At 40.5% G+C, this 17,498-nt stretch overlaps 1 protein-coding gene across 3 annotated transcripts in view; it reads right to left on the bottom strand.

The window, feature by feature from the left end:
- MRPL22 (mitochondrial ribosomal protein L22) overlaps positions 1-15,689 on the bottom strand; it is a 35,556-nt gene extending 19,867 nt beyond the window's left edge. For 2 of the 3 annotated variants that reach the window (XM_086412623.1, XM_086412624.1), the window contains exons 1-2: positions 15,634-15,689; positions 15,511-15,553 (exon numbers count right to left, since the gene is read on the bottom strand). In XM_086412623.1, the coding sequence (XP_086268749.1) occupies positions 15,511-15,553; positions 15,634-15,661 (71 nt within the window). In that variant the 5' untranslated portion in view covers positions 15,662-15,689. Of the gene's footprint in view, positions 1-15,510 lie in introns of all 3 variants that reach the window. The other variant, XM_086412626.1, reaches the window with a different exon arrangement.
- Between the last annotated feature and the right edge of the window lie 1,809 nt (positions 15,690-17,498).

The raw sequence follows: 17,498 nt of genomic DNA, 5'->3' as shown, positions 1-17,498 counted from the left end.
AGATCCTTTGTATTTCTGTGGTATCACTGTCACATTTCTTCTTTTCATTTCTGGTTTTATATAATAAAGTCCTCTCTCTTTTTTCTTGTTGAGTCTAGCTAAAGGTTTGTCAGGTTTGGGGGATTTTTTTTTTTAATCTTTTCAAATAATTAGCTCTTAGTTATCAGTATTTTCTCTTGTCTTTTTAGTGTCTAGTTCATTTGTTTCTGCTTTAATTTTTATTATTTCCTTCTTTCTGACTACTAACCTTGGGCTTCATTTGTTCTTCTAGTTCCTAGAGGTGTAGAGTTAGGCTGTTTCTTGGAAGATTTTTCTTATTTCTTGAGGTAGGCATTTGTTGCTGTGAATTTCCCTCTTAGAGCTGCTTTTGCTGCATCCCATAAATTCTGGTATATTGCATTTCCATTTTTCTTAAGGTATTTCCTGACTACTTCTTTGACTCATTGGTTATTCAGTAACATATTATTTAATCTCCTATACCTCCTCCCATAGACACACTGAGTCTACAGCTACATATGGAACAATATCTTCTCTTAATTATAAATGTACTATTCTCAAAACAAAAACAAAAGAGGCACTTTAAATTCAAAGAAAGTCTATTTCTATTTTGTTATGTTTACTTTAAAATTATGACATATCATCATGTGTCACTTAAAAAAAATTCTGTTCCTTGATAAAGACTTATACCTGACAAATAAAAAATTAACTAATAAGATAATGCACATCACACAATACAGGTGGAGAGTCTTCATAAAACTGTAAACTGAGCACCATCAATTAACATTTAAGCAGCACTTCTGTGTCTTGTTTTGGCTATTGTATTTGTCAAACTTTAAAATACAGGCAATTAACATTTCAGCAGCACTTCTGTGTCTTGTTTTGGCTATTGTATTTGTCAAACTTTAAAATACAGGCAACAAAGTGTGTGTGTGTGACTATACAAAGAAAACAATTATGTATTTGAATATGTATTTATAACAAATCAACAATATCAGCACACATCTGCTGTAGATCTTTGAAGCAAAAATGTATTGTTACTAATAAATTTGAAATTAAAAGCAAAAAAAAAAAAAAAACTAAAGGCTGGCTGGATGACAACACATCAGGTACACAAGAAGAAAATTATCACAGCAGTAGGAGAGGTTGGCTCACAATCTTGTCATAAATCCCATGCCCACCATGGCAACCCATAACTGAGAGGGAACTCAACACTCAGAGCTTCTCTCTGAGAAATAAAGGGTTCAAACTCCACATCTGGCCCTGCAACTTTTAAGACACACACTTGAGAGATGAACCCCCAAAACACCTAATTTTGAAAACCAATTGAGCTCACGGCCTACAACCCACAAGCCGGAGACAATCAGAGAAACACCTCTTAAAGAGTCAAAATCAGAAACTCACTCACCCCAATGCTCAGCTCAGAGACAGCCAATTTCCACACTTACAATAAAGGAGGCTCACCTGCTTACATTAAAACTTCAGCCTGAGGATTTCCCCAGCAGTACCACGGTTAAAACCGAGGTCTCACTGCAGAGGGTTCAGAGGCTCAATCTCTGGTCAGGGAACTAAGATCCCACAAACTATGTGTTATGGCCAAAAGTAAATTTAAACGAACAAACAAACCAACCCTCAGCCTGAAGGGCAAGTTAACACACACATTTAGGAGCCTGCTGCAACACTCTCCAGGGAAGGAGCCTGGTAGGCACCATCTTTGCTCTCTCCTTTACCATGCTCCAGAGAACCAGTATCTATCTCCCAGAAGAGAGCCTTTATATGCATCTGGTACCCCAGGAGGTAACTCTTGATTGTCTGGCTCTGGAGGTCAGAGGAGCTTACGTTCCTGTTCACATGGAACTGTAGTAATAGGTGTCGCCCAGAAAAGAGCTTATAACCCTGTCTGGCACCATGAATTTTATGACCGCTGCCAGGGGACACTTCTACATCACTTGGCTCTGGTAATCAGAGGCTTAAACTTACTTGTGGGTCCCTCAGGAATGCAACCAATGGCGAAAGAGTTCTTAAACAGTTGCCACCCCTGGGACACAGCAAGAGGCAACAGACCTTTGAGGTCTGTCTTTCTATGAAGGTGGCCTACTAGCTAACCATCCTAACTGGCCTGGAGGCAAGCTTCTAAGCAAACAATACATATCAAGGGGCTGACTGTAATCCTTTCCAAAGTTGGGGCTGGTGGTGGGGAGGTTGTAGACACTATTTTAGCACTCATCCTCTGCCAGGCTACAAAGCACCAGTGTCTCTGGAGGGGAGCTTTACACACGTCTGGTATAGCTTCTGCAGCTGACGTCCAAGGGATGCCCCTTGATCATCTGGCCCTCATGGTCAGAGGGGCTTGTGTTCTGGGTCTCATGGGACTGCGGCCATTGGGGAAGGATGGTTCATGGCAGGCCACCATCCTCAGGTGACTGCACAGAAGCAGACCAAGGCACACTCCTCAGTCTTTTTATGGAGGAGACCACACTGCAGTCCTGGAACTTTTGATTGAGTGAAAAGCCTTAAGTCTGCAACACATTAGTAGCCTCTGAAGCAGCTCTCAAGAATGCAGGCTGGGGTCTTCCCTGGTTTCCAGTGGTTAAGACCTCATGCTTCCAATGCAGGAGGCACAGGTTTAATCTTTGGCTGGGGAACTAAAATACTACATGCCTTGCAGTGCAGCCAAGAAACAAAACAAAACAAAAAATAACGCAAGCTGTAGACATCAGCTTGGAGCCCTTTCTCTGCCTTACTCCAGCTTACCAATATCTTCCCAAAAAGAAGCTCATACACTCATCTGGAGAGAGTATCCTGATTTTTGCAACCACTGCCCAGAGGACAGATCTCCTGGCTCTGGGGGCCAACAGGGCTTACCTTTGTGGCCCCCCAGAACTGAATATATTTGCATACTTATAAATTTGCTGCCTGAGGGTCTAGCTTCCAGTCAGACTGAATCCAGGTGCTGAACTCCTCTTTGGAACACTATTCTCGGCACAACCTCAACAAATGGGAGCCATTTGCCACTTGTGCAAACACAGAAGTTTGAAAGACAAACAAAAGCTGTGGCAGGGATGAATGAAAAGTTTCACCTCCTACATGAGGCCACTCCTTCAAGACTGGGAGAAGTGGTTGTTTCTTCTACTGTATAGAAACCAACACAGAGAGTCAAGTGGAATGAAGACACAGAGGAATATGTTCCAAATGAGTTAACAAGATAAAAACCTCACAAAAAATTCTTAAGGAAACAGAGATAAGTAATTTACCTAATAAAGAGTTCAAATTAATGGTCAGCAAGATGCCCACTGAATTGGGAAGACAAATGGATGAAAAGAGTGAAAACTTCAACAAAGAGTGGAAAATATAAGAAAATATACAGTCCATGGATTTCTCCAGGCCAGAATAACAGCATGGACACCCCTTCCCTTCTCCAGGGAATCTTCTCAACCCAGGGATCAAACCCAGGTCTTCCGCATTGCAGGCGGATTCTTTACCAGCTGAGCCATAGGGGAAGCCCAAGAATGCTGGAGTGGATAGCCTGTCCTTTCTCCAGGGGATCTTCCTGACCCAGGAATCAAACTGGGGTCTCCAGCACTGCAGGTGGATTCTTTACCAGCTGAACTACCAGGGAAGCAACAGAAGTCACAGAGCTGCAACAGAAGTCACAGAGCTGAAGAATTACTGCACTGAAAAATACACTTGAGGAATATCAACAACAAACTCAATGAAGCAGAAGAAAGAATCTGTCAACTTTAAGAAAAGGCAGTAGAACTCACCCAAGCACAGCAACAAAAGGAAAAAGAATAAACTTCCAACCAAGAATACTCTATCTGGCGAAGTTACCATTCAGAATTGAAGGAAAGACACCAGAAAATGGGGATAGCAGGAACCTACCTCAACATAATAAAGGCCATATACGACAAACTCCAAGCAAACATTTTTCTTAATGGTGAAAAACTGAAACTATTTCCTCTAAGATCAGGAACAAGACAAAGGTGCTCACTCTCACCACTATTATTCAATATAGCTTCACAAGTTTTAGCCACAGCAATCAGAGAAGAAAAAGAAATTAAATGAATCCAGATTGGAAAAGAGGAAGCGAAACTCTCACTGTTTGCAGATGATATGATTCTACACATAGAAATGCCTAAAGGAGCCACCAGAAAATTACTAGAGCTGATCAATGAATTTACAGTAAAGTTGTAGGATACAAAATTAAGAGAGAAATCCCTTGCATTCCTATACACTAACAACAAATAGTCAGAAAAAGAAATTAAGGAAACAATCCCATTCGCCACTGAAACAAAAAGAACAAAATTCCAAGGAATAAACCTACCTAAGGAGACAAAAGACCTGTATGCAGAAAACTGTAAGACACTGATGAAAGAAATCAAATACGACACAGATGGAGAGACGTACCATATCACTGGATTGGAAGAATCAATACTGTGCAAATGACTACACTACCCAAAGCAAGCTACAGATTCAACGCAATCCCCACCAAACTACCAACAGCATGTTTCAGAGAACTAGAACAAAAAATTTCACTATTTGTATGAAAACAAAAAGACTCCAAATACCCAAACTAGACAAATAAGAAGGGAGCTGGAGGAATCAACCATCCTGATCTCAGACTATACTACAAAGCTATTGTCAGTCAAGACAGTATGGTATTGGCACAAAAACAGAAATACAGATCAACAGAACAAAATAGAAACTCCAGAGATAAATACACATACCTATGGGTACCTTATCTTTGACTCGGGAGGCAAGAATATACAGTGGAGAAAAGAGAGCCTCTTCAATAAGTGGTGCTGGGAAAACTGGTCAACCTCATGTAGAAGAATGAAACTACAACACTTCCTTACACCATACACAAAAATAAACTCAAACTGGATAAAAGACCTAAACGTAAGGCCAGACACTATAAAACTCTTAGAGGAAAACATAGGCAGTACACTCTTTGACATAAATCACAGCAATAACCTCTTTGACTCACCTCCCAGAGTAATGGAAATAAAAACAAAAATAAACAGTGGGACCTAATTAAGCTTAAAAGCTTCTGCACAGCAAAGCAAACTACAAACAAGACGAAAAGACAACCCTCAGAATGGGAGGAAATAAATGCCTGTGAAACAATTGAGCAAGGATTAATCTCCAAAATATATAAGCAGTTGATGCTGCTCAATACCAGAAAAACAAATAACCCAATCAAAAAACGGGTGTGAGAACTAAAGAGGCATTTCTCCAAAGAAGACATACAAATGGTCAACAAACACATGGAGAGATGTTCAACATCGTTCATTACTAGAGAAAAGGAAATGAGGTAACACATCACACCAGTCAGAATGGCCATCATCAAAAAATTTACAAACAATAAATGCTGGAGAAGGTGTGGAAAAAAAGGGAATCCTCTTGCACTGCTGGTGGGAATGTAAACTGATAGAGCCACTATGGAGAACAGTATGGAGATTCCTTAAAAACTATGAATAAAATTACCATATGACCCAGCAATCCCACTACTGGGCATACACCATGAGGAAACCATAACTGAAAAAGACGCATGTAAGCCAATGTTCACTGTACCACTATTTACAATATCTAGGTTACAGAAGCAACCTAGATATCCATCGACAGATGAACGGATAAAGAGGTTGTGGTACATACATACAATGGAATATTATTCAGCCATAAAAAAGGAACATGGTTGAATCAGTTCTAATGAGGTAGATGAACACAGAACCTATTATACAGAGTGAAGAAAGTCAGAAAGAGAAAAATAAGTATCGTATGTTAACGCTACTAACGCTTTCTGGAATCTAGAAAAATGGTACTGATTAAGCTATTTTCAGGGCAGGAACAGAGATGCAAACATACAGAATGGACTTTTGGACACAGGAGGAGAAGGTGAGGGTGGGACGAACTGAGAGAGTAGCAATGAAATATATACATTATCATATGTAGAAAAGCTAATGGAAAGTTGCTGCGTCACACAGGCAGCTCAACAAGGTCCTCTGACAACCTAGAGGGGTGGGATGGGGGTGGTGGGTGGTGAGGGAGTGGACATATGTATACTTATGACTGATTCACTTTGTTGTATGGCAGCAGCCAACACAATATTGTAAAGCAGCTGTCCTCCGATTAAAAGTAAAAGCAAAGAAAAAAACTGAAATACATATATGTAGACAATTGCTTCAAGAGAAAAAAAAAAGAACTGAAGGAGAGAGTTTTCTAGACAAGCAAAAGCTAAAGGGGTTCCTCATCACTAAACTGACTTTACAAGAAATAAGAAATGCTCAAGGAATTTCTTTAAGTGTGGACTACTATAACTTTAAAAGTATAAAAGTTATTTAACCACTGGAAATTTGAACACTGGACATTCAATACTTTTAAATAAGATACACTGTGAAATATTTATTGATGAAATAATAAACTATCTGGGATTTGTTTCAAAATATGATGGGGGAAAGCAAGGGCCAAAGAAAAAACAAGAAAGGCCATGAGTTAATAGTGCTGGAGTTGGATGATGGGTTCATGTGGGATCACCATATTGTCTACTTTTCCTTGCATCTGGATATATTCAAATAACAACAAACTTTGGTGCTTCCCTGCTGCTCAGAATATAGTCCAAGCTCCTTAATAAGACATAGAAGGCCTCTCATACTCTAACCCCAAGCTGACCATCGTAGCTTATTTACCTTAAGGCACAGACATTCATTGTTCCCTGTACAAGCCACATACTTTTATATCTTTACACTTTTGCTCACATTGTTCTCTCTTCCTTATCTCCTGAATGAAATGCATGTCCTGTTTTAAGTCCCAGCTCAAATGTCACCTCAATGTGAAGCATTGAGCACCTCAACGTGAACCTGATTCCTTGTTTGAGACAACCAAACCGCCGCCCCCCCCCGCCCCCACCTTAATATTAATACTTTGTTCTTGCCAGCTGTACAACAATGAGTTGGACTACTCCTGAACTATTAATAAGATGACTGCAAAACAATGAGTTCCTGCAGTAAGTGTATCAATTTAAGCATCTCAAGGGCACGTCTGACATCCTTTGTATTTCAGCACCAAGGACAGTATCTGGCACATTCATACTGAGTGAAAATTAATCTACACTTAAATATTCAAAGTTGTTGTACACTGGCAGACTCTCACACAATATATGCAATTAGATTATACACTTGGTAAAGTCTTTGCTTTTAATTCTCAAACCATTCAGGCTAAAGAATTTTAAAAATGTATTCTTCTAGTGGCTCATTTCTCCTACTCTACCTCAAGTTCACTGATCAGTGCCATCGAACCTAACAAAATCTGTACCTTTGCCATCCACCTTTAGGTTCCACTATTTTAACTGAAAAGCACAAAACTAGGACACATGACGTTAGAGGACAGAATTTTCTAATAAAATTATAAGCCAGGTGATGAGGGCAGACTATAGAATCCAGCAGACCTGGATCTAAATCCTACCTCTAATCCTAGGTGAATGGCCTTGGGGAAGTGACGTAACTTTCGAGGCCTCAGTTTTCTCATCAGTAAATGAGTAATAATAATTATCTCATAGGCTTTGTTTTGGCTGCACTGTGCAGCATGTGGCATCTTAGTTCCCCAACCAGGTGTTGAACCCACAGCCCCTGCAGTGGAAGCACAGAGTCTTAACTACTGGACTGCCAGGGAAGTCCCCCCTCATAGGCTTCCTGAAATGGAAAGTCGCTCAGTCGTGTCCAACTCTTTGCAATCCCATTGACTGTACAGTCCATGGAACTATCCTGGCCAGAATACTGGAGTGGGTAGCCTATTCCCTTCTCCAGGGGATCTTCCCAACCCTGGGATTGAACTCAGGTCTCCCGCACAGCAGGCAGATTCTTTACCAGCTGAGTCACAAGGGAAGCCCAAGAATACTGGAGTGGGTAGCCTATCCCTTTTCCATGGGATCCTCCTGATCTAGGAATCGAACCAAGGTCTCCTGCATTGCAGACAGATTCTGCACCAGCTGAGCTACCAGGGAAGCCCACAGGCTTCTTAAGGAGCTCAAATGAGATACTTTAAGTAAAATATTTAATCTGACACATTAATGAGGCTCAATAAATTTCAGATATTATTACTTTTAGAATGAGAAGAACAATACCTACTTCATTCTGTTGGCAGTAGATAAATAATTAACATACAACACCCCACAAAGTCTAGCACATGATATACACCAGTACCTAGTATTAATTTTTAATTAGGCCCTCTGAACAATTCATCTCTTCTGTTCTCAATAAGTAAATAAATACTTTGCAGATTTAAAAAAAAAAAAACACTTTGAACTGCAAACTTCACATTACACAATTTCAAACCTCCTCTCATGTTTATAATCATGGTCAAATTTGTTTCTATGAAGCTGTGATTCATGAGCCCTAAGTTAGGCAATTTTTTTTATCTACGAGAAGAGGAATTGGTGTACTTCATCTCCAGGGTATCTCTGAACCTTAATCTTCTCTAATCTCATGCCTAACAGCAGGATTTCAGAAATATGAATGGCTTGGCTTCTATTTAAAAAACAAACAAAACTGAAAGGCAACCAGGATCACCTTTTATCACTTTGAAATTCATACATCACTACTGATATTTACTCTATCTTTTCATTTACTAGGAAACCCACATCCCTTTACCTTCACTGTTATCTCTGTAACTTCAGTGAAGGAAGGTAGGCATGAACTACCAGTCTAGAGTGTTCGTACACAAAACATACACACAGGTTCCCACAGTACAGTGAGACTGCCAGAACTCAAGCAGAAAGTGGATGGTATGCTGGAACTACCATATGAATTTCCCTACTCTCATCATTCTGGTGTTTTATATCTACCAGTACTGAAGGATTAAGTTTAAGTAGCACTTTTCAAATCCTGCCCATAGTCATTTGGCATTGAAAAGTAGTTCAGCATTGAAAAGTAGCAGATCCAAGCCAAATTTTAGGATTAAGAGTTAAATCAAATAAGAGTATCTGAAACTTTATAAAGTCACAATTTGACAGAATGAATACTTCCTCTTTGTTACTCAAAGTTTATTTAGAAATTTAATACAAGGTATACCTAAGTCCCAAGTGAAGATAATACTGGCCTCCAGCTCAATCTTAGGAGAATCACGTTATTAGATGCAACAAGGTAAAAAAAATTCTTTGTTCCAAATTTACTTCAGAGAACATCAAATTAATTCCACACTTGAGACTGAATAAAAGAACATACTCTCTCCTGACTCAATTAAAATCTAAAAGGGTTGAAGTTATATATATATATACACATATATTCTCAGGCACGCATGCATGCTAAGTCACTTCAGTCATGTCTCTTTGAGACCCTATGGACTGTAGCCCACCAGGCTCCTCAGTTCATGGGATTCTCCAGGCAAAAATACTGGAGTGGGTTCCCACGCCCAACTCCAGGGGATCTTCCTGACCCAGGGATCCAATGTGCATCTCCTGCGTTACAGGCAGTTTCTTTACTGCTGAGCAACTGGGGAAGCCCTGTATATTCTCATAACTCAATATAATTTTACTGTGTGAAAAATCAAGGACAAGCAATCAAGGAAACAGGAATTTAGCAAACAAAAAAAAGTGAAACCAACGTTGGTCTTGGTATCTTCATATCTTCAAACTTCTTATCTCTTCCTTGCTAATTAAACCTCCAGTATCTCCTCCCTCATCCTCAGTCTCAGCTGATAACTGTGCTTCTTCACTGAGATAAACAATCAGAAGAGAACATCTACAAGCTCCCACCACCTAATCTACATACTTAGCAGCATCCGTATCCATACACACTTACGACTATACCTTCACTTACTACTATAATTCAAGTCTATGCACTAACCAGGAGCAATATCATCCCCTGCTCCCTAGATCCCATTCCTTCTCACCTACTCAAGAGCACTGCTCCCACAATTCTTTCTTCCCCCTTTAAATCATCAATTTTTCTTCTCTATTGGAACATTCCCATCAGCAAACAAATATATTCTAGTATCTATCAGAACAAACTGTCCCCAACCAACTTCCTCGAACTACTCAAGCAAAACTCCTTGAATGAGTTACCTAAATTCCTTGTCTCTCATTCCAGCCCTACCATTCACCCTTAATCACCCTCTCTCCAATCGTGACACCAACACTGCTTTATTAAAGTCACTGAAGATATGTGTTGTAAAACCCAGTGGACAACTCTCACCCAGAATGATTTAAGTATCTCTGGTAAAAGGGATCTGACTACTCAACGATTCCAACTCTGGGCGGGGGGGGGGGGGGGTTCCTCACACCACCACCAAGCAACACTGACATCAGTTGGGGGTCCTACAATTCAATTCTGACACCCTCTACCTGGGGATAGCAGATTAAGGCCTTCTCCCATAAAACCACCATCCACTTCAGATACCAATTACAAGCCCAAGTTGCTACCTGTGCTTCTGACCAACTGCCTATATAAATCAAAAGGTTCTCATGACCCCCTTTTTGGGTTTGCTAAAGCAGCTTATAAGATTCAGGAAACCTACTTAATCACTAGATTACTGACTTTTAACAAAAGATTGAACCCCCTTTTGTCTTCTTATGGAGGCTTCATTACATAGGCAGGATTAACTCATTCACTGGCCATTGGTAACTGATTCAACCTCCACTCCTTCCCCCATCCCTGGATACCAGGAAGTGGTACAACTGAAAGTCCCACCCCTCCATTCATGCTTGATTCCCCTGGCAACCACCACCCCGTCTTCAGTGCCTTCCCAAACTCACCTCATTAATAAAAACCCTGTGGAAAGGGGCTTGTCAGGAATAACAAGAGACCCATTTCACTTTATGCCTCTGAAGTCATAAACTGAGACGAAACACCAAAGATGATGACAAAAGAAGCTCCCAAATCTATGGCTCAGGAAATTCCAAAGGTTTTGGGAGCTATAAGCCAGAACCATGGACAAGCCTCAAATAATGGTCAATTTTTCTTTTTTCAAAAGTAAATGCAAGCACACACTTGACTTCTATTTGACTCCTTTTAACTAAAACATTAAAATGCTGCTGCTGCTGCTAAGTCGCTTCAGTCGTGTCCAACTCTGTGCGACCCGATAAGACGGCAGCCCACCAGGCTCCCCCGTTCCTGGGATTCTCCAGGCAAGAACACCGGAGTGGGTTGCCATTTCCTTCTTCAATGCATGAAAGTGAAAAGTGAAAGTGAAGTTGCTCAGTCGTGTCCAACTCTTCGCGACCACATGGACTGCAGCCCACCAGGCTCCTCCATCCATGGGATTTTCCAGGCAAGAGTACTGGAGTGGGGTGCCATTGCCTTCTCCGAAATAAAAGATAATTAAACTGTACCATTTAAATCATAGTTTGTGGTTCATGGGACCTTTGTCACTTTTCGGAAACACAACCTGAATTGATTAGGAGTAAAGTACCATAGTGTATACAATTCACTTTCAAATGATTGAGGGGAAAAAAAGCATATATATTTATAGAGAGCTAAAATTATGAGTTCAGCTGATGAGTCCAACTGAAGGACATTGTAATATTCTTTCAACTTTCCTATAGAATTGAAATTTTTCAAAATTGAGGGAAATATTTCATCCATTAGCACAAAGGCCACTGCCCATACCACCAATCATCACTGTGTAGTTACAGACATAATTGTGTACCATTATTGTGCTTTTGTTTGGTTATCGTGTCCCAATGCAAAGATTCCTACACTAAGGATGAGGAAATTACAAGTCAAACTATGAATACTATATGCATTTTTCTGGGAACATGTTTTGTGGCTTTCATCAGACTCTCAAAGAAGCCTGTGACTCAAATTTAAGAATCACTGACCTAAAGGGCAAGGAATCGCAACTCCCTCAGGTCATAGGTTAAGATTAATTAAAAGAGCACAAGTCGACATGGTATCCATATCTGCTGGTCATAGCTATCAGAACACTGACAGCATAGATACATTAAAAACAAGAGATAATTTCTCTAGGTAAAGGTGCACTTGAAAACATGTGCGTTATTTTCAAATATCTTTTGATATTGATTTCTAACATAATTCCACAGTGATGAGAACAGACTCTGTATGATTTCAACACCTTTAGACCATAAAATATTTGCACCTTGTTTTATGTCCCTGAATATGATCCAGTGTATCCTAGTCTATGGGAACTTGAATAGAATTTTTATCCTACTGTTGTGTGAAAATTGTATAAGTCTTAATTACGTTGAATTGATTTATGGTTCTTTTCAGGTCTACTATATCCTTCTACTTTTCTGTATATTCATTCTATTAATTTTTGAGCATTTGATATTGAAGCTCCAAGTAAAACTGTTAATTTATCTACTTAAAAAATAACTGTAATAAATAGTGTAACTATAGGCAACTCTGTTCTGTATTTTCCAAGTCTCCTGTAAATGTGTTATCATACTGTAATAATTAAAAAAATAAAAAAGAGGGGGAAAAAAAGAATTAAAAAAAAAAAGTAGGGCTGATGGATGAAGTAGGTAACCTCATCTAAGAGTGTTGAGTACCCACTGATTGATTCTAGCATTAAATATGATTCCTCTCAAACAACTTCACAGCAGGATCATCTCCAACACATTTTCACAGTGCCATGCACTATAAGACATTTTACGTATTAAGTCTCTTAATTCTCACAACCATCCTTGAAGTTAAATATTATCCTCATTCTTTGATATGAGGAAAAACTGAAACTGAATCTCAGAGAAGTTAAGCAAATGACCCGAGGCTACAACACTTGTGCCTGACAGAACCTGACATCCAGTTCTATCGCCTGAAGTCCAGTGTTTCTCAAATCTATCACAATGCTGTCATCATTCTTCCACCAAATTGCTGATTCATAGTATTTCCAACTTGATTTTCTTGTGGAGAATTTTAACATATGTACACCTTAGTAATTAGTGCCTTCAAACTTTTACACCGGCTCTATTTTTAAAACACCAAACCATACTCTTCACTCTTTAAATTTTAACGTCACCTCTTCCAGAAGGACTCCCCTGATAAACCCCTTAAGGGGCTCATCACTCTTGTCCCTCCCATGTGTGATACAACACTATTTTAAGCCAGAGAATTTTCTGTTTAGATCCTAGATTTGCCATGTAACCTTCAATAAGTCACAAAATTTCCCAAATGCATGCATCACTAAAATGGGAGACTTAAAATTTAAAGGCTGGAAATTGTCCATCTGCTACCAAATATAACCTATAGAAAAGTATTTGATGAGCAACATTTTTAAATCCAGTTCAGAGTCTTTACAGGAGGAAATGCACTCAACTGACTGCCACAAGCCCTACCACTCTTCACAACCACGTCTCTATAGTTCATTTCTATTGTCTGTCTCGCATTTGGTATGCAATGGGGTTTCCAACCACTGGATTATTATCAGTTATACCTTTTCTATTTCACTGTCATGTGGTCATTTCCCCACTATAAAGTCCAAAATGCAGATTCCTAAATTATGTGACTTCAAAACTAGAAAGAGATTACCTAGCAAAATCCAACCTTCCTGTATCACACAGATGAAAAGACTGAAGCCAAAGTGCTTTAGTTACTTGCTCAGAGGTTCCCAATACAAGTCAATGTGGGACAATTTAAATCAACCACAATAAACAAAACATTCACTTTGTGCAAGACCCTACCCTGGAGCTACAAAGTAAAACAAGAATCGTCCCTAACTGTCCAGGATATACAAGGTAGGAAAGGACAAAGATATATATATATGAAGCCATTATTTAAGAAACACATGCTAAAATAAAGAAGAAACTGGTTTCATTTTTTTTTAATATTTATTTTTTATTTATTTGGCTGCACTGGGTCTTAGTTGCAGCATGTGGGATATTCATTGCAGCACGCGAGATCTTTTAGTTTTGACATGTGGGACCTAGTTCCCTGACCAGGAATTGAACCTGGGTCCCCTGCAATGGGAGCGTGGATTCTTAACTGCTAGGCCACCAAGAAAGTCCCCATTTCTTTCATTTTTAGTGAGATCATGAAAGGGAAACATTTAAACAGGGATTTGAATAATGAACACTGCTGGATTGTTTTGTTTTGTTTTTAAGATTTTCCCATTGCCTTTACTAACAGAAAAACGTATCTTCACATTCGTTCTCAATCTGACCAACTGGAGCAGCACCCTTTCTCCCAGAGAAGTGCACTGTCAGAAGAAATGGAGAAGGGCTTTGAGGGCTGCCGTTACTAACAGAAAGTGAGGGCACAGCATGAAAAAGCCAAGAAATATGTAAAGGCACAGCATAAACAGAAGAAGTAAGTAAATCAGCATGACTGAGGGTAGAGTGATGGAAGATAATCTACAAAATCAAATGAAGACAAATCCTGAAGTACCAGTACTTCTTATTTTCTTCTTTAGCCACCTCTTCATCCCTTAAGCAAAGAACCTAAAGCAAAGCTAGATATAATAGGAACACAATAATAGTTTATAATGATAAAAACACTAATGGCAGCTAAGATTTAGGGTGGGATTATTATACGTCATGCACTGCATAAAACACTTTATAAACATTATTTCATTTAATCCTAATTTTAAAATCTATTAAATAGGCATTAATAATCCTCTCATATCACAGAACTGAAGCTTAGGAAAAATAAGTTAACGTTTCCAAAATCAAATAGTTAAAATGTGGATTCACAACTTATCAGATGTCTCCAAAACCTATGAATTAAACCAAAATTAATGTTAACAAATACATCAATCAGAAAATTTACAATCAGATTATCAACCTCCACATAGCAATAGCTGTACTAAATTAGAAGGAAAATGAGAAGCGGGCAGAGAAAGCCTCTTACCAGTACTGACTAAAGTTCATTCCCTAACCTTAACAGCAGCAGCAACCTTAAGGAACGCTTTGTCTTGAGGTCAAAGAATCCTCTAGAAAATACAGTATAAAGCTTCAAAATTCTGTAACTGTGGGACCTTGGGCACAGATCCCTATTTTACACTGGGGGGCTTCAATTTCCTCGTCTGAAAAAAATGGGTATAGCAGTACCTACACTATGTAGGACGCTGTAAGAATGAGATAATGCTCATAGATTTTAACACGTCAGACACGATGTAAACTGCAGCTGTCTACAATACAATCACTGCCCATATAGGCAGATAGATAACTAGAAAAGTATGCTCCCAACTTGGTGGGAGAATCTAGGAAGTGTCCAGAAAAGGCATTTACAACGTCCCTTCGGTCACTGATAATCCTGGTCCCCGCAGGGGTATGCAATACGGGGGTAATAAAAAACGGGGTGGCAAAGCTGAGATTCTGGTGTACCGTTCGCCAGCCTCAGGGCATAAAGCAAAGCCTGGCACTTAAGCTCTCAGAGGATGAGATGGTTGGATGGCATTACCGACTCAATGGACATGAGTTTGAGTAAGCTCCGGGAGTTGGTGATAGACAGGGAGGCCTGGCGTGCTGCGATTCATGGGGTCGCAAAGAGTCGGACACGACTGAGCGACTGAACTGAACTGGACTGAGGCCGGGACCCTTCCGCAACTCCAAGGCGACAGACTTACCCCAAGGCCAGCTTCCCCCTGAGATTCTGCACCCATAACGCACCTGCAATATCAACACAAGTCGTTAATTCAAATTCCCACCTCACTCCTTTCTTCCACCACTTAACGATCAAGAAATCTTACCCAAACGTTCCAGTATAACCGCCGCCATCTTTCTCCCTCCGTCTACGGAAGCCTCTGAGTTCAGAACGCCGTGTGCGCAAAACGCATGCGCAACTCCCGGGGTTTTGTTGGGTTGTTTTTTTTTTTTTTTTTTGTCCCCTCCCCCACCCCCGCTTCTTATCGCGATACCCAGCCGCACCTGCTTTCGTGGTGCTGTCTTGGAAACCGTCAACAACAGGCTGGTGCTTAAGGCGGAGTCCCGTCAGCCTTGCTTCGGAATGGATTACTCAATAAGGGCCAAACTCGAGCGAGTTTCCGAAAATTTGTCGGGATCCAGAAAAACTGCGAAGCCTCAGTTCAGTTCAGTTCAGTCGCTCAGTCGTGTCCGACTCTTTGCGACCCTATGAATCGCAGCACGCCAGGCCTCCCTGTCCATCACCAACTCCCGGAGTTCACTGAGACGCACGTCCATCGAGTCAGTGATGCCATCCAGCCATCTCATCCTCTGGCCTCTCCTTCTCCTCTTGCCCCCAATCCCTCCCAGCATCAGAGTCTTTTCTAAGGAGTCAACTCTTCGCATGAGGTGGCCAAAGTACTGGAGTTACAGCTTTAGCATCATTCCTCCCAAAGAAATCCCAGGGCTGATCTCCTTCAGAATGGACTGGTTGGATCTCCTTGCAGTCCAAGGGACCCTCAAGAGTCTTCTCCAACACCACAGTTCAAAAGCATCAATTCTTCGGCGCTCAGCCTTCTTCACAGTCCAACTCTCACATCTATATATGACCACAGGAAAAACCATAGCCTGACTAGACGAACCTTTGTTGGCAAAGTAATGTCTCTGCTTTTGAATATGCTATCTAGGTTGGTCATAACTTTCCTTCCAAGGAGTAAGCGTCACAAATGGTCTAAAAGGATTAGGAAAACAGACCGTGAACCAAGCCAACTAACCTGGGAGGACTTCAGTTTTCTCAAAACAAAAATAAGTATCACTAGGGCACAGGCTTGTAAAGACCACTAGACATTGTATGAAAGTTCTTTTAAAGAACCCAAAGTATCAAGATGCTAGTCACTCAGTGGTATCTGACTCTTTGCGACCCCGTTGACTGTAGCCTGCCAGGTTCCCCTGTCCATGGAATTCTCCAGGCAAGAACACTGGAGTGGGTTGCCATTCCCTTCTCCATGGGGTCTTCTAAACCCAGGGATCGAACCCAGGTCTCCTGCATTGCAGACAAATTCTTTACTGTCTGAGCCACCAGGGAAGCCCACTATGTATAAAATAAGCCACAAGGGTATATTGTACAGCACAGGCAATATGGCCAATATTTTATAATAACTTTCAGTTCAGTTCAGTCGTGTCTGACTCTCTGCGACCCCATGGACTGCAGCAGGCCAGGCCTCCCTGTTCATCACCAACTCCTGGAGTTTACTCAAACTCATGTCCATTGAGTCAGTGATGCCATCCAACCATCGCATTATCTCATCCTCTGTCGGCTGTCCCTTTCTCCTCCCGCCTTCAATCTTTCCCAGCATCAGGGTCTTTTCCAAGGAGTCAGCTCTTCACATCAGGTGGCCAAAATATTGGAATTTCAGCTTCAGCATCAGTCCTTCCAATAAATATTTAGGACTGATTTCCTTTAGGATGGACTGGTTGGATCTCCTTGCAGTCCAAGGGACTCTCGAGAGTCTTCTCCAACACCACAGTTCAAAAGCATCAGTTCTTCGGCCCTCAGCTTTCTTTATAGTCCAACTCTCACATCCATAGGTGACTACTGGAAAAACCATAGCTTTCACTAGATGGACTTTGTTAGCAAAATAATGTCTCTGCTTTTCAATATGCTGTCTAGGTTGGTCATGACTTTTCTTCCAAGGAGTAAGCATCTTTTAAT

This window comes from Bos grunniens, chromosome 7, assembly GCF_055505025.1.
Source record: "Bos grunniens cultivar Pamir isolate PY7600 chromosome 7, Bosgru_T2T1.0, whole genome shotgun sequence".
In the NCBI taxonomy this organism is placed as follows: domain Eukaryota; kingdom Metazoa; phylum Chordata; class Mammalia; order Artiodactyla; family Bovidae; genus Bos; species Bos grunniens.
The sequence above is the reverse complement of the archived record's forward strand: the minus strand, read 5'-3'. Positions and strand labels throughout refer to the sequence as shown.